The sequence below is a fragment of the Culicoides brevitarsis genome, chromosome 1 (genome assembly GCF_036172545.1).
Source record: "Culicoides brevitarsis isolate CSIRO-B50_1 chromosome 1, AGI_CSIRO_Cbre_v1, whole genome shotgun sequence".
Taxonomy (NCBI): domain Eukaryota; kingdom Metazoa; phylum Arthropoda; class Insecta; order Diptera; family Ceratopogonidae; genus Culicoides; species Culicoides brevitarsis.
The window spans coordinates 37774278-37792370 of NC_087085.1; the positions used below are offsets into that span (position 1 = coordinate 37774278).

Here is an 18093-nt window from a genome sequence, read left to right on the forward strand (position 1 = left end):
CGTTTAAAGAGTTGAAAGCGAGTTAAAAGTCAGAAACAGACACACGACACGAATAGTTTCACAACAAAATTCAATAAACTTATAATAAATTGGAAAATTAAAATCATCAGTCTACTAATGAAAATGTAAATAGAATTATTATAAAATTATAATCCTCTGATGATAAAATTAATTTTATTTTACGAGGCAATTCAATGTTGCAGTGACCTGAAAATTTTAAATTTCTCTCCTCCACTAATTGCAAAATAAAATGAAATAAAATTAAAACAAGAGGAATTAAAAATGAACCTCTTTAGATGAAGAGACTCTATTTTTTAAAAAAATGAAATAAAATAATAATAAACTGAATGGCTTTCACGAAAATAGAGGAGAAGAGACCAATGGATGTGAAGTGGACTAAAAAAGGAAAATTAGTTAATTAAATTAAAGTCTGTTTTGAATTGAAATTTTATAAAAGAGTGAATTTCGCATTGCCATGGCGAATGAGCACTAAATAAAAATATGTATAGAGAGGTACTCACAAAGCAGAAATTTAGAGTCAATTTTTGATGAAAATCTATCGGTCGTTTAGTAGAATGTTCTTTCGTTTATCATCTCTTTGGTAAATTGAAAAATATTTGAAGCTCTTATCGTTTTTGGTTTATAAAGTCGCAGATACGAGGAGAAAGATGCATCAAAAACAGAATAAAATACTTCAAATATTGGAGCTCTTTACGAAAATGTGTTTTAAAAAGACAAAATTATGTTTGAAAGTTTTCATTGAACTTTTAATTAAAGCGCATTTTTGGCTTTATCTATTGATGGTCTTCTGCTATTTGAATATTTTTATTCTATTGATTGTGAGATTTAATTAAAAAATTATTTAAATGTCTTTTTAGACAATAGAAATGCAATTTTGTGCATTAGAAGATGATAAAACATATGCCCATTTTATTTTATTTTGCATTGAGTTTTTTTTTCAATTCTTCTGTTAGTCAAGTTTTTATCATCATTTGTAAAGATTCAACCTCATTTGTGATGGTAATTTCAATTTGGGCTTTTGTTTAATATTTGCTTAGCATTTTCCATCAAGTTTAAGCGATCATCTAAAATTACTCCTGAGTACATATCTCTTACGTATTGGTGTCTTTGTCCATTTAGTTCAATATAATTTATTTATTTCACTTAAAAATGAATTAGCTATAGATTTGGGTAAACTGACAAAATGCTCAGGACAAAAAGAAGTTCTTAAGATTACACATTTTTGTTCAGAAGCTCTATAAAATTGCTTTCAAATGTAAGCTTCTTGACTACAGAATAATCGTGCATGTGTTCTGCCCAAGAAAATATAATTTTGATTTTATGGCGCTTAACCTAATGATTGGATAATTTCTATCAAGACTGACTTCTGTGACTAACCTATGTGACTAATTTTTAGAATTTTCCATTCAAAATCAATGTTTTTTTCTACATCAGGTTTTAATTTAAATCCATTCGTTAGCGAAATCAGACGTTATTTTTCACAGCACTTCTCAGTTTCATATCGCATAGGATCATGTCATCGGCTAAATGGTTTATATTACAGTTACAATATCAGTTACGTTCATATTTGAGGATCCATGTTCCAAAGTTTTTTTTAGGTAATTAACCGTTTTAACGCTTCTTGAATTGAACGACAACATTTTCAAGTGTCATATCATCTGTCGATCATATAACTGGAAAGGAGGAATCTAAACTCAAGATAGACTTTTCTTTCTCGATCATCCAGCTAAAAAATACTTTAGAGATTAGAACCTTAATGAGCTTTGAATAATTTTCATAAATTTTTCTTTAAATTATTTTTAGTTTAAATTTCTTACCTGATTTATAGGACTTCGAAAAATTGTTCCATTAATCCTAAAAAAAATTTTGTTAAAAAATTCTATAAAAATTAATTTCTTACAGACAGACTACAAACCTGTCAAAATACATCAAAAAAAATAAAATGCATTAAAAAAAATCTGAATGCTAATCTAAGCCAATTATTATGCCAAGTAGGTATTTGCATACACTCCTCTCGCTTATGCTCGCTTCTTCCATCTTTCTGTTTCAAATTTGCATGTGTTGCAATTCTGAAATTTATCAAAAGAATATTCTTCTCTTTACTTGCATGTACGACTAAGTAGCAAAATTGGCAAAAATCCAATCCAATCCAATTTTTGTTCTTCACAAAGTAATTTTCTGTTTATATAAAATAAAAACCAAAATCATATTGACAAAATATTACATAAAAAAATATATTTTTTCGGGTTTTATTGCAGCTTTAGACAAAACATGATTTATTTATTCGCAAACGTTTACAAACGAAAAAATCGAAAGCTACTTACCCCACACACGATGAAATTTCATTTCTAAAATTGACTTTGAATATTGAATGCCATAAAAAAGCGCTACTTATTTCGAAAAATTACCTTTCTTTGTGAGGAGAGAAACACATTTGCAACGACAATGTGACAAGAAATGAGTTTTTGCATGAATAAATCGGGTAAAGAGTATTTTTCCTTTTATTCTCGTATCTCAGATGTATTGTGACAGGAAGTGTAGCATACATCCCGTTTGTTCCTTTTGTTGTCTTGTCTTGTTTGCGAGAAAATTTTCCAATTTTAAATGCACTGAATGAATTTTGTCTCAGATGAACACACACAGAAAATGCCATGGTCAAGTTTTTATCCGTGTCTGGAATGCACTTTTGATGAATTTCACCCGAATGAGGCACGTCACAATCGGAAAATGTGTGGAAATTTTTTTAAAATTATTTTTAACGAAAAACAGCTTGCTAATAATAAATGTAAGTAACGTCGCAGGACAATTTGGCTTTAAAACGAACGATTTTGGAACACGAAATAATCACGTAAATTTTATCCGCATTTTCCGTAGTAACGAATTCTCTAAAAGAGTTTAACTGCTGCATCAAATATTTAACGGTAAGTACTTGAAAGCTGAGTGATTGTAGGATTGTTCGTTCTACGTTAATAGTTCCTCCGTTCTATTCTTGTCTTAATTGTGTGTTATACCACATGCAATTTTAGAATGGCAGCATGCATATGTGACATTATTAAAATTTTGTTTACGTCCTCGATGCGTTGTTTGCTGTTTGTTCTCTTAAATTTCATCAAACTAAACTTTTTTCCAACAGTTTTCGGTTTTTTTATGGAAGTGTCTGTCTGTATAATTAAATTATACTTGAATAATTTTTAAAATTTCAAGATTTCGTATTCTGGAAAAAATTAAATAAATTAATTTATATTAAAATTAAAATAAAATTAATGTTAAATTTAAATTTGAATAAAAATAAATTAAAATTAAATTTTAAAGAAAATTAAAATGTATGTTGAGCAAATAATATTTAGAAATTTCTTGACATTTTTAATATATTTCAGTTTAAAAAAATAAATTATTTTTTTTTATAATTAAAATTTTTTTTTTTTTTAATTTTTTAAAATAAATTAACAATTAAATTAATAAAATAAAATATTTTCAATTAAAATTTCAAAAATATTATTTGCTCAAAAATATTTGATTTTATTTTAATTTTTTAATTTAATTTTAATTTAAATTTAACTAAAATTTAATTTTAAATATTTAATTAAAAATCTCCAAATTAATCTCAGATTATTATATTTTTAAAACTTTTATTATTTGATTTTATTATTTTTTATTTATTTAATTAAATTAATTTTTTAATTATATAAAATTAATTATTAAAATATTATAACCTTTTTTTTTTTGAATGAAAATATGATATATTTTTGATTTTTTTTTAAGTTAATTTTTTTTTTAATTAATATTTTAATTTTTTTAAATTGATATTCAATGATTTTTTTCGTAAAATTCAAAAAACTTGAAAAATAAAAAAAAGTACTAATCATTCATTAAAAAAAACTCACCCTCTCATTTAAAAAAAAAATAATTTCCATACTTCTGTTAACTGCTGATAACTGTAAACTCCCAACAATTGACCTAAATTTTTAAACGAAACCCCATTTAAAGTAATTTCGCCATTTGTCCTAATGACTCTCTCTCTCTTTCCGAAACACAAAATGCGGTCACATCGTTCGTATTCCCTCGTTCCCTGCCAAGTCCCTAATAACTTTTTCATCCTTGTATCAACTCAACAACACAACTTCTGGTACTTGATGTGTTCTTGTTGTTATTTGTTTAAATTTCTCGTATACACGAAACGCAAAAAAAAAAAATTATGATGTTAAAGTACTTTTTGTTTGTTGCTAATATAAATTTTAGTGCAGTTGCCAGGAAAACTCGTGTAAAATTTGTTCGTAAACTGTGTTAAATGAAAAATAAAATATGGTGTTGAATATATTTACTGCTCGACAAAATTTTTCGAGTTCTTTTCAGCTTGAGTCTCTCATCGTTAAAGAGCATAAATAAAATTGTTGAATTCCCAATTGTTGGGAAAAAAGCGTTTGAGTTTTGTGTGTGGCTGTAATAATAACGGGAATTTTCCGCTATTTTAGGCTAATTTAATTTCATTATAGTGCTGAAACAATAAAAATGTAGAAATTTTAAAGGATTTTATGAAAAAAATAATTTAAGCGCTTTTTTCGAATTTTAATTTAAATTTAATTCAATTAATTTTTAAAATAAAAAAAAATCTCAAAAATAAAATATTAAAATAAAAAATTATGATTAAATAAGACATAAAAATTTTTAAATTTCTTATAAATAAAATTTTTCGAAATTTTATTTTAAATAATTCATTTTTCTAAAAAAATTAATTTTTATTAATTTTATAATTTATTTTTAATAAATTTTTATAGATACACTTAAATTATTTCGTAGATTTTTTAAATTAAATATTGATATTAAAAAAATATTAATTTTTACATAATTCATATCTTAAAATTTTTAAATAGGTAGAGCAAAAATTTGTTAACTTCTCAAAATTAATTTTAAAAAATTTTAAGATTCCATTTTCTTTCATTTTATTGTAATTTTTAAAATTATTTTTTATTTAAAGATTTTTTTTAATAATTATTTAATTTACAAATTAATTTTTAATTTAATTAAAAATTATTTTTTATTTAATTTTGCAAAATTAAAATATTTAATACTTTTGAAGATTTTTATTTATTTAATTTTTAAAAATTTTTAATTTTTTTTTTAAATAAAATAAAAAAAAATATTTTTTTTTAAATAATTAAATTAATAATAATTAATTTAAAAAATAAATAAATTAATTAATTTTCACAGACAGACATCAAAACGTAGAAAAAAATATATTTTTTTAAAAATTTATTTTAAAATTCGATTAAAAAATATAACGAGTGGTAATTTACCTCTATGAACAAGCAGTAACCCACTCGCAGCTCATCAATCTAGTTAAACTTCAAAACTTTACTCGCCTCCGCTTGCAAACAGCAACGCAAGATTGATTACTCTGCAAATCACTGGATACCGATTTTATATTGCAAAAACTAGCTTTTAAAGTAAAGTTTTGTGCTCTTTCCTTGGAAAGTAGCTTCTTTTCTGCAAGACAAGAAAATATCATCATAATCACGAAAGTTTATCATTTACTTGTTGTTTAAAGTATTTTGCTTGCACCAAAACAAAATTTCCCGAGATAAGTTGAAATTTATTTGACAATCGAGAGATTCTACACGAAAACTTTCTTTTTCCTCGAATTTCCTCTTCTTTCTTCTGTTTCGTGTTGTGACAGCACGTCAATTCCACACAAACTTTTCCGGATTCGGAGAAAATTGCTGCTCCAATTCTTTTTTCTTTTAAAGTGAAACACAGCAAGCGACGTCTTCTTCGTGTCATGTCTTATAAATTCGACGTTTTCGCATTAAATTTCAATTCGCAAAATTTTTTCTTTTGAATTTTTGTCATGTACATGCCAACGACTTCCTTTGATCATTGCGACGTCTTGATTGTCGGCGGCGGCTTGTCGGGTCTCACGACAGCTCATAAACTCGCCGAAAAGGATCCCAATCTGAAAGTGGTGATTTTGGAGAAACGTCATAAGCTCGGCGGAATTTGCTGCGAATCGGAACTCGGAGATCTGGGAGGGAAATATGTGAAATGGGAACATGAAGAAGTGTGGAAATTAACGGAAAAATTAGAAGTCGAGATGAGGAAAAGAGATGTGAATTATTTGTGGCGCGAATTTCCGGAATGGCAAGGATTGACAGGGAAATTGGCGAGATTTGAAGTTTTGAGGTTTGTGAGGTACTTGGATGCGTTGTGCGAGGATTATGGACCGAAGAGGTAAGATTTTTTTTATAATTTTTTTTAATTGAAACTTTTTTCGAAAAAAAAAAATTAATCGTAAAATTTTTTAAAATAAAAAAAAAATAAATTAAAAAAATAAATAATTTTAAATAAATAAATAATAAAAAAATAGTTAAATAAAAAATAAATTAATTTTTTTTTTAATTTAATGAAAAAAAAAAAAAAAAAATAAATTTTTATTTAAAAAAATAAAAATTTATTTTTTTAAATTTAATTGAACTATTAAAATAAAAAAATAAAAAAAAGAAATTTGGTAATTAATAAGAATAAAAAATTTAAAATTTAAATTAAAAAAAATTAAAAATTTATTTTAAAATATTTATTTTTTTTTTTTAATTTTTTTTTTTTTTAATTAATTTTGATTTTATAATTCATGAAAAATAATTATTTTATTAAACAAAATCTAAGAATCAGATAAAGTTTAATTTTTTTCAAGGTAATTTTCATATTTAAAAATTTTTAATAAACTTTTTTTTTTATTTTTAGACAGTTTTTGTCAATATTTTGCTCTTTTATGAAAAATAAATTTAATTTTTTTTATATTTTTAGTTTTCAAGCTTGTAAAATTCACCAAAACTTACCTTTTTCAGGATCAACAATCGCCGTCACAAAACAATGGAACAACTTTTAAGCAACAAATTAGTTTTCCATCAATCTCGTGACTTTATGCGCTTCATAGTCAAATCAATTTTCGGTCTTACATCAAATCTCGTTCGCGTTGACGAATTTTTATCAGTTTGCTACACTTGCTTGTCCTGCTCCAGCATGATCGATAGTCTCTATGAAGCGGATTTTGTGCCAAAACACGGTTGGAGTGACATTATTCGACGTTTAGTTGCCAATTTGCCCGAATCTTTTGTCATTTTCCGAGAAAAGTGTGTCACGGAGATCATCGAGCAGGATTATAAGCACGTTGTGGTTCACACTCATCACGGAGATAATTTTAAAACGAATCTCGTTGTCATTGCATGTCCTTGGCAATCGGTTAAGTTGATCAAATTTACGCCGCAATTATGGCCTCCGATCATGAGTCGCGTGAAACATTTGGATGCGTATGTGACAACGTTTACTTTGAGATATAATGGCGCTGTGTGGAGAAAAAATGGTGAGAAATTTATTTTTTTCTACTTTAATTTTAATTTTTTGGAAAAAAAAAATTATCTCTTAAATTTTATTATTTTTTTAAAGAAAATAATTATTTTTTAATTAATTTAATTTTAATTCAATATTAATTTTTTTAAATTAATTTAATATTTTTTTTGTTTATTCTTTATTAAATTAATTTTATTAAAAAATAATTTTTTTTTTATTTTTTAATTCAATTTTTTTTTTCAATATAAGAATTTTTAAGTTGATCGATTTAAAAAGAGTGAAAAACATTTTTTAAATAATTAATTTAATAAAAAATATAAATAAACGAAATAAATAAAAACGTTAAAAATTTGAAAATTAAATACCTAAAATTAATTTATTTAATTTTTTTTTATTTATAAATTTAAAAAAGTATTTTATAAATAATAATTTGATAAAAAAATATTTTCTTCTTTTTTTTAAATTTAGGTCACTCCGGCACACTTTTCGACTACAAAAATTACCTTTATTGCTACGAAACGGAGCCCTGCGTACTTCGAGGTGCTTGGTATCACAATTCCATTTGCGAAACATCCCAACATCCACTCGTCGATATCACGGAAATAATTGCTCGCAAGTTTGGCGATGACATTTTGCTGCCCGTGGAGCACGATATCAAAGTGTTTGAGCACCAAATTTTAATTAACTTCCCAAAAATGGAAGCCAATCGCGGAACTATCGTATGGGCAACAACCAACAATGCCACCAAATTTCGTGGATTCATTAACGGCGCAATTCATTCCGGTAGAAAAAAAAATCTAAATGAAAATTTTCTCTCGAAATTGCGTTTTTTTCTTTTGCAGGAATAAAAGCAGCAACAGCAACCTTGGGCATCATTCGACCAAACACCGTGGACTTTTACGACGAAACGGACGATTTCGAGGAACGACATTCGCGCACGGGACTTTTGCACAAACAACTTCTCAGTCTGAACATCGCTTCGGGCATTCGTGCCGTCAAAATATTGACCGTGGCATCTGTCGCATATTTCGTGTTTCAGCGCTACTTGAAGGACGTCGCAAGTGAACTTGTGCCGAAAATATTTGCGAAAGGAAGTAATTAAAATTTCATCAAATTTCCGGACTTTTTTTACCTCATTTCCTCTGAAGAACCAATAAAAAAATCATTTTTCGGGATAAAAGTGTGAGATGGATATTATCCTTCATTTCCCATTGAACAACGCAACAGCTGTCAAAGTTGTCTTTTTTTCGTAGGTTTTTCATGTGAATAACGTGCCAGATTTGATTCTACGAAAAAAGAGAGGAAAAAAGGTTATTGATAGATTATGTCTTGATTTTGACATTTTATGGTCAAGTTTTTCGTTTTCGTCTATAAAGAAGTTCGATTATAAGGAATTTAAGTTTTCATGAAATTTTGATGATTTTTTAAGCTCATATGATTTAATTTTAATCTTAATAATTTTAATAATTTTAATAATTTTAATAATTTTAATTTTAATAATTTTAATAATTTTAATAATTTTAATAATTTTAATAATTTTAATAATTTTAATAATTTTAATAATTTTAATAATTTTAATAATTTTAATAATTTTAATAATTTTAATAATTTTAATAATTTTAATAATTTTAATAATTTTAATAATTTTAATAATTTTAATAATTTTAATAATTTTAATAATTTTAATAATTTTAATTTTAATTTTAATTTTAATTTAATAATTTTAATAATTTTAATTTTAATTTTAATTTTAATTTTAATTTTAATTTTAATTTTAATTTTAATTTTAATTTTAATTTTAATTTTAATTTTAATTTTAATTTTAATTTTAATTTTAATTTTAATTTTAATTTTAATTTTAATTTTAATTTTAATTTTAATTTTAATTTTAATTTTAATTTTAATTTTAATTTTAATTTTAATTTTAATTTTAATTTTAATTTTAATTTTAATTTTAATTTTAATTTTAATTTTAATTTCAGTAATTTCATTGCAATTTTTAAACCTTACTCAAAATATTTAAAAAATCTTTTTAACTTACTTTTCAAATATTTTATATGCTCTTATCACACATAACAACTTCAATAACCAACATCTGCCTTGTTTCATTTTAAATATGTCAGTAATTGCAAAAACTTTTCTCTCGTTGCACAACAAACATTTTTGACCTGCAGCAAAACAAGAATTTTATTTCATAACAATTTTTATCTTTATGACCACAAATATTACTCCACAGGTTGCTTCCTTGTTTGGTCTTCTTCTCGTTGTCTACTCAAATTAAATTTATTTTATTTAATTTCACTTTTTTATTACAAAAGACCATTTTTATGTTATTTTTGCTAAAACAACAAAAGTTGCAATTTTGTATCAAAAAAATTAAATTTATTGCAATGTTGCAACATGCATGCGGTTTTCATGTGGTTCAAATTTCCAACATAGTTTTTTAACCTCAAACGTGTTCAAAGTATTTATTTCAAATTTGAGATCTAATTATAAGTGAGGTGTATGAAAATGTGAAATTTGTTTTTTTTAAGAATTATTCACATTTTTATACGCCTCTTTCTAAATAAAATACTTTTTTTATTCAAAAAAGCCAAGAATTAAAATAATTCCTTGTACTTTTGAGGAATTTTTACATTTTAATACTCCTCATTTTACATTTCAGTACTCCTCACTTCAAAAAATTGCTTTTCTCGTTATTTTTTCCACTAAAAAATAAAACTAACAAGAGCAAAAGTTATCAAAGACGGATAAAATTTCAATAATAAAATTCGATACATTATTATTGATATCAAATGCAATCTTTCCAATAAATAAAGGAGAAAATTGCCATTTATGTAGAATAATAATAATAAAATATCAGAGTGACTCATTTTACCTCCTCCGCCATTTCTCGACTCGAATGCATTTGACATTCCTTGTTGCACCCTATTCTCGATCGCAATATCGATAAATACCATTTTAAAGCCACTGCATTTGATTTTATTAGCTTTTGTATCGAACCGCTTGTGTCACATGCCGTATGAAGCCATTACAAGCTTATTTAATAGAAAATTGAATGCAGTTCCCCATAATTCATATCCGTTTAACTCTTTTCATTGGATTTTTGCTACTGCGCTGCATGCGGAGCTAATGACACCGCAGTTTTTGCATGTTAAAGACGAATTTCTGGAAATGTCGAAGTTTTTCAAATAAAAAAAAAAATGCAAAAAAATTCAAGAAAATTTGGATTTTCGTGAAAAATGAAGCTTTTTTGAATGAAGATTTCCTTAAAAGCCAATAATTTTCCGTCTTTAGGCCAATCAATTGCAAAAACGAATGAATTTTACACATCAACTGCATTAAGGGAAGGCATCTTTTGTGTCAATATCTGATTGAAAGTAAATATAAAGCCCTTTTACAGTACGTGCATGTTACAATATTTTGTTCATTGACCCATTTCTTGATCGTTTATGATGCATTTCATGTCTAAGTAGAATGCTCTTGTCGGAAATTGCCTGCTGATGAATGATTTTCATGTCGATTAGAAGCATCTACGAAAAAAAATTTTTTATAAATTAAAATATTTTAAATATTTAAAAATATTTATATATTAAAAAAAAAAATTTTTTTTAGTCAAGATTTTTTTTAAATTTTTTAAAATTTTAAAAAATTTTTAAATTATATTTTTTTATTTTTAAAAATTTTATTTTTTTTTAGATTTTTTAAAATAAAAAAAAACTTTTTTAAATTTTTTATAATTAAAAAAAAAATTTTTTTTTTGGTCAAGATTTTTTTATAATTTTTTTTTATTAGTATTTTATTTATTTATTTTTTTTTTAAATTATTTTTATTTTTTTTAAATTATTTTTGTTTTTTTTTGTTATTACTTGTTTGTTTAAAAATATTTTTTAAAAATTAAGCTTTAAATCGGTTCTTAAATATTTTTTAATTTTAAAAGGCTAATTTTTCTAAATTAAAAATTAATATTTTTTTTTTTTTTTTTTTTTTTTAATTTTATAGCCTAACTTTTGAAGATTTTATTTGAGAAAATCTTGCTCAGAAATTTTTTAATTAAAAAAAAATAAAACTGAATTTTTTCTAATTTTTTGAAAAGAAATTTTTTTTTTTTGACAAATTTAACAAATTTTGTTTTTTTTTCTTTAAAATTCGTCAAAAAATTAATTTTTCTGTCAATTTTTCGAAAAATTTCTTTTAAAATTTCAAAAAATTCGTTAAAAACTAAATTTACAAATAAACTCATAGCACCCATTGCTTCTCTTGTCATCCATCGCGTTGCTTAGCAACCGCCCGAAATCCGTTAGATTTCTTCCGTGCAACGTCATTTTCGTGTTGGATATGGATTAAAACGTACAAAATTGTGAAAAATTTCGAGTCTCCTGCAAAAAATTAAGAAAAAAATCGTGAAAATAGTGAATAGTGCAACATTTTTCCCCAAAGTTTACCGAAAACCAAGTGAAAAAGTTCCCAAAATATACAAATTGTGAAAAAAATGCAATCGACTGAGCAGCAAACCGACGAAATGGACTCTCTCGTGAACAGCTTGGGGGCTCGTTGTTACATCCGCACGCCGCCGGAAGGTGTAAAATCGCGAAGTCGTCCATCGAGCGGCAACGAGGGCAATCCAATGCGTCAACGGAGCGTCTTTACAGCTGGAAAGGTGAGAAATTTTAACAAAAAATGAACAATTTTTGACAAAATTTTGTAATTTTTAGACAAAATTTAACGTTTCCGCTCCGCCATTTGAGTACAAATCGAATTCCTGCACGCAAGGAACGTCTCCCGACAGCGCAATTCGGGCTCTGGACTTGAAACATCGCGACATTCCCATTTCCTTGATTGGTCCGACGCAACTTCCCGTCAATAGTCGCATCTGGAATAGCATTGCAGCGCGTCCTTCGCGTTCGGTGGATGATATGAGCCTTCGTGGGGTGAGTTTTAACAATTTTTCTGCCAAAAATCAACTAAAAATGATTTTTTTCAGCATCAATCGCCTTGCGCTTCGCCAAATTACCATCTTGGAGGCTCCGTAAGTGCACGAAATCTGGATTGTTCGTCGCCACGCCCCTTTGGACCTGTCGCAATGCCAAATGGAACGATCCAAATTCGACTCCGGGATGGAATTCGCATAGATATGACCGTGGATCGGGCAATTCGAGTCATAAATTCGAAGGAAAAGATCATAATTGCGATGTCGGGGAATGCGACGTCTGTTGCTTTGACTCATCCGAACGGGCAGGTGTTCCAGCATGGAGGTTTGGTTGAAATTGTCGGGTATGACGGCATGAAACGGAACAATTTTGTGTAAGTTTCTTCGAAATTTTTGATTTTTTGATGATTTTTCAACCTAAAATTGCGAAAATTTACAGAAGATTCGCAAAAATGTGGCAAAAAGGTATCAGTCTCACCGCGGAGGGATGCGCTTTAATTTATTTAGTTGACGCAGCGGGAACTCGAACCACTTCGGATGCCATCAGCTTCGACACAAATCGTGATTATACGCTTCCTGTCTTCCTTTCGTAAGAAATTTCCCATTTTTAAGCGAAAATTTTGTAATTTTTCATGAAAAATCGTTTCAGCGGGTCGCATCAAGGTCCAAATTACGTACGAGAAGCCGTCAATATTGTCGATAACACGTCCTTTTGGTTGAACGATGACTCGTCGGAGACTTTTGAGATCAACGGGTATCGCATCACGCAAACAACTGACGGGCTGGTGCGAGTTACACGCGCCAACAATAAATGCATCATCCGTACAAGTCCCAATAATGGGTCGGCAACTGTCACGTCGATGTTTATTCATTGCACGGCATCGTTGGGACAAACTTCGCATTTGTTTGTGCGTCGCGGCGAACGTCGCATGCATTTTGATGGCACGTCATTCGTTGTTCGCAATGCTGGACATTCCGCTGGATTTGATGAGCATAATCGTTTGCGCGTGTATTGAAGAGAGATTCCGAGCTGCGATGCGAGATTGTTGTTAATTTTGTTCCAAATTTGAAGAAATATTGAAAAAAAAGAGAATTTTTATTATTAGAATGACTTATTTAGTATTTAGTGATTATTTTTTGTGAATGGAGGAAATAAACTCTCATTTGTTATCTCAATTTTTTGTGAATTTTTTGTTGATTGGTCAATAATATGATTTAAGTCGTGATTGATAAGAATTTTTTTATTGATTAAAAATATAAAATTCTTATCTTGCGGCGTTCTTATCTTATGAGGCGTGTCGAAAAAAATAGATAAGAAAAGGCGTTTAATTAAAAAATCAGGGGATAAGAAAAGACGTTTTATTCAAGATAAAAATAAACTGCTTTCGAAAATTTTCGCAAAAAAAATGTCAAAAAATTTTGATCTAATTTTTTTCATAAAAAAAAGTTTTAAAAATTAAAATTTATGTATTGAAAATACAATAGCATGAATTTTATAATTTTTTTCCCTAAAAATATTTTCAAAAAATTATTTAAAAATTTTTTTTTATTCAAATTAAAATTTTGGAAAATTTTTGTTCAAAATATTTATTTTTTTAAGACACTTTATAAAAAATTTTTTTTAAAGTTTTTTTTAAAAAATTTCGAAAATATTATTTTGGGGCATTTTAAAATTAAAAAATTGAAAATTAGATCAAAAACGAATGTATTTTCATAATTTTTCAAAATTTTTTAAAAATTATTTAGTTTTTGTATTGAAAATACAATAGCATGAATTTTAGAATTTTTTTCCCTAAAAATATTTTCAAAAAATTATTTTTCAACATTTATTTTTTTTCGGTTTAATATTTAAATTGAAATGTTTTGATATCAATTTTAATTTATTAAATCTTTATGTAGACACTTTATAAAAAATTTTCTCCTCTTTTATTAAAAAGTATTTCAAAAAAATTTTTTTGCCCCCTATTTTGGAAAAATTTTAACATAAAGTTGATCTAAAGTTTAAAAAATTCGAAATTTTGAATTTACTTAAATTTTTTAAATTTTCAGCTCATTTATAATATTTCAGACAATTTTTAGCATTATTTTGAATTATATGTTGAATTAACTTAAAAAATATAATTTTTCATGTTTTTTAAAAAATTAATTTTTTTAATTTGTTTGAGCATGTATGTGACTTTTTACAAAACTTTAGTTTAAACTTTGTAGAAAATACATGATGAGGCAAAAAAAAATTTTTATATTAACTATTATTCAATATTTAGTTTAAAAAATTACAAAAAAAAAAAAAAAAATTAAAATAAAAAAAAAAAATTAAAATAAATTTAAAAAAAAATTAATTTAATAGGCTTTTCAATTTTTCAAATTTTTTTTTAAAAATAAAAGATTTTTAATAAAAATATTTTTAAAAAATTAATTAATTTATTATTAAGGCCGTTTCAATTTTTTTTTTCGATATTTTTGTCCCAAGAGATTTTAATTTTTTTTCTTATTTTTTATTTATAAAAAAACTTTTTATATAAACGACAATTTTCAAACCAGTTTTTTTTTATTTTTTATGTATTCGCTTTGATGTAAGTAAGAATAATTTTATAAAAAAACATGCAGTATCGTTGTATTTATTGTTAAAAAAAATAATAAAAATATATTTTATTATTTTAATTATTATTATTTATTTAATTTTATTTTATTATTTATTTTATTTTATTATTTATTAAATTATTATTATTTATTATTTTAATATAATTTATTATTTTTTTTAATAAATATAGTAAAAAAATTACTTAAGACTTAATGCAGCTTAATAAATTTTATACCAAAAGTTTAAAAATAAAAAAAAAATATTCAAAGAACTTTTTTTTTATCGCCAACAAATGTCATAGTTGACTCTAATGACTCAAATGTTGATTGCTTCGCGTCGTAATTAAAACGTTTAATTTTTTATGTGCATTTTCTCTTTTATTCCTAAATAAACTTACAAAGGCGGAATGCTTAACGCCACAATAACCCTCTGCCACAACATTTATTTTTTTATTTCATTTTATGAGTGAAACCGCTCTTTCTCTTTTCGATCGTCGTCATCATAAAAAAATATAATGATGGCGTTGGTAATGAAAAATTTATAGAAAAGCAATGTACAAAAAAAAATGTAGAAAAACCTCTTTTATGACACGTAAATCCCTCATTTTACGTGATACTGGACTATATTGACTAACGTTCCTTTCAAAAAAAAAAAGAGAGAAAAAGAGGCAATATATATTAAATGTTTAAAAAATAATAAAAAAAAATCGACACAGCGCTTCCTTCACACAAAAACAGACAATAACTTGCATTTTTCTCGAATTTATTTCGAACATTTTCAACGCCATAAAAAAATTTAAACGACAGAATAAAATTTATGAGAAGCTATTATAAAAATTTTTGTGTTGTTTCACATAAACAAGCGTAAACAAGGACACGAATTAGGAAACGCGGCGAAATGTTCTATCATTAAAATCACATTTTTCACAAGCACGACTTTTTATGTCCCCAGAAAAAAAAAGGAAAGTGCGGTTCAAGTAAAAGACAAAACTTTTGTTGATTCATAATTAATGTGACTTTTTATTGCGTTTGCCAGACACAAAGAAGATGACAGATTTAAACGGGTTTTTATGGGTCACGTAAGTCAAAATGTGATCGATGCGAAGTTTAGATATGCGAGCGAGTGATTTGTGGTTTTGATGGGAATTTGGAATTAAATGGATTTGTAATGTGGTTTTGCATGGTTTTTGGCGGCTTGTGAGTGATTGAATATTTTGAAACCGCGCTTTGTTATCGGAATCCAGTTAATGTGGCAACAAAGCGGAAATAAATGTGAGTTTTTGGTTTAAATTGACCTAATTTTGTAAAATGCAATTTTATTTAACAATTTTTTAGTTGGAAATTTTTTTTAAAAAAATTAAAAAAAAAATTTAAAAAATTTTGAAAACATGTTTGGGAGTAAAAAAATTATTAGAAAAAAAAATAATAAAGATGAAAATTGTGAATAATTTTTTAATTTGAAGACATTAAAATTGAAATGAAACTTATTTTCGTAAAATTTATTTTAAAATAATTTATATTAAATTTTTTATTTTATTTTTTTATTTTTTTAAATATTTTTTTAGTTTTAATTAATTTTTCATTTTTTTTTTTTAATCTAACTTTATTTTTTAAATTATTTTTTTTTACAATTATTTAATTTTAATTTATTTATTAATTTTTTTTATATTTAATTTCATTTTTTTTAAATTAATTCTTTTTAATTTTTTTATTAATTATTTTTGTTTGATTTTTTTTATTATTTTTTCTTTCTTTTTGTAATTAGATTTATTTAGAAAGAAATAAAAATTAGTTTAAATTTAAAATTTTTCAGTTAAAAATTTTCAAAAATAAGAAATTTAAGGAATTTCAAGCACAAAATTTATATCTTAAAAAAAGAACTTTAACTACTTTAAGAATCAAAGAAAAAACTTACATTAACATTTTTTCCTCTTGAATCGTAAAAGAACAAAAAAAACATCGCAATACGACAAATCCAATTCCATCTTCTGTATTTTTATGTCAACACATTTAATGAATGCTGACCTTGATTCCCTTAATGGCTAGACGACATTTTTATCTCCGCTTCGCTGACGTTTTTACCACTGATGTCACTTCCTTAATAAGAACGAAAAAAGTGACAAAAAATAAAACGACACTTCATTACGAGGCAACGCAACGGAATGAATGTCATCATAACCGACACGCGTTTCCTCTGAAATCATCTCCAGAGACTAACAAAAAAATAAACAAACATCCTTATTTATTTCTTGGGTCAAGCCAATAAAGTCGTTGACCGTTTTTTTTTTGGTTTAACAATCAGAGGAAATTGTCGTTGCAAAAGTCAATCTTGATTGAAAATAATTTTTGAGAGATTTTTTTACTGAAAAAAAATAAAATATCGTAAAATATAAAAAATAAAATTAAAAATTTTAATAAAAAAAAAAATTAAAATTTAAAAAAAAAATTAAAAAAATCTTTTTTTTTTTTTTTTTTTTAAAAATCAAAAATATAAATATTTTAAAAAAAAATAATTAAAAAAATAAAAGCTAATAAAATAAAATTTAAAAAAAAATGAAATAAAAATATATAAAAAATTAAAAAATAAATAAATTAAGATTAAATACTTTTAAAATAAATAAATAATTTAAAAAATTAAGTTATTTAAAAAAATTGAAAAATAAATTAAAACTAAAAAAATATTTAAAAAAATAAAAATATATAAAAAAAATAGTAAATAATATAAAATTAAAACTAAATAAAAAAAAATTTATTAAAAAAATTAATTTATTTAATTATTTAAAAAAAAAAATAAAATAAAATAAAAAAATATTAAATTAAATAATTTAAATTTTATAAAATAAAAAAATGCAATAAAAAAGAAAAAAAAATAAATTGTACATTGCGACCTGCAGCAAAATTTTCATGATTACCCTTAATAAAAAATTAACATGAAAATATTTTCTCTAGAATTTGTCTTGAATCGTAAAATTTCAACATTTAAATATTTGCTCTTGGGTTTCGTCGTTTTCTCTCTTGTGCGCCAACGTCGAAATGCAATATGCAAAGAACACACAAAAAGCAAATACTTTTATCTCATTCAATATTTTGTTATGCTGCCTCGTTATTTTATTAGAAAAGAGCACACGGAGGATGAACTGCAGCAAAATTATCTCCAAATAATAATTACGGTGCGAGTAACGTTAGTAAACCGAAAAAACTTTTCTGATAAATGGGCTCAG

The 18093-nt window shown here is 25.1% G+C and overlaps 2 protein-coding genes across 2 annotated transcripts; both read left to right on the top strand.

The window, feature by feature from the left end:
* The first annotated feature begins 5872 nt into the window (after positions 1 to 5872).
* On the top strand, positions 5873 to 8464 carry LOC134837771 (amine oxidase [flavin-containing] A). Its single transcript, XM_063853157.1, has 4 exons — positions 5873 to 6246; positions 6861 to 7375; positions 7831 to 8145; positions 8205 to 8464. Exons 1-4 carry the CDS (start codon positions 5873 to 5875, stop codon positions 8462 to 8464), a joined length of 1464 nt encoding a protein of 487 aa, XP_063709227.1.
* A 3390-nt stretch (positions 8465 to 11854) lies between these two features.
* On the top strand, positions 11855 to 13308 carry LOC134837772 (uncharacterized). Its single transcript, XM_063853159.1, has 5 exons — positions 11855 to 12022; positions 12078 to 12283; positions 12319 to 12666; positions 12732 to 12881; positions 12942 to 13308. The coding sequence occupies exons 1-5, from the start codon at positions 11855 to 11857 to the stop codon at positions 13306 to 13308; spliced, it is 1239 nt and encodes a 412-aa protein (XP_063709229.1).
* Positions 13309 to 18093: the final 4785 nt, after the last annotated feature.

Coding starts and splice junctions, on each gene's coding strand:
- LOC134837772 (XM_063853159.1), top strand. CDS start 11,855: ATGCAATCGACTGAGCAGCAAACCGACGAAATGGACTCTCTCGTGAAC. Junction 12,023..12,077: donor GCGTCTTTACAGCTGGAAAG/GTGAGAAATTTT, acceptor TGTAATTTTTAG/ACAAAATTTAACGTTTCCGC. Junction 12,882..12,941: donor ACGCTTCCTGTCTTCCTTTC/GTAAGAAATTTC, acceptor AAATCGTTTCAG/CGGGTCGCATCAAGGTCCAA.
- LOC134837771 (XM_063853157.1), top strand. CDS start 5,873: ATGCCAACGACTTCCTTTGATCATTGCGACGTCTTGATTGTCGGCGGC. Junction 7,376..7,830: donor CGCTGTGTGGAGAAAAAATG/GTGAGAAATTTA, acceptor TTTTAAATTTAG/GTCACTCCGGCACACTTTTC. Junction 8,146..8,204: donor TAACGGCGCAATTCATTCCG/GTAGAAAAAAAA, acceptor TTTCTTTTGCAG/GAATAAAAGCAGCAACAGCA.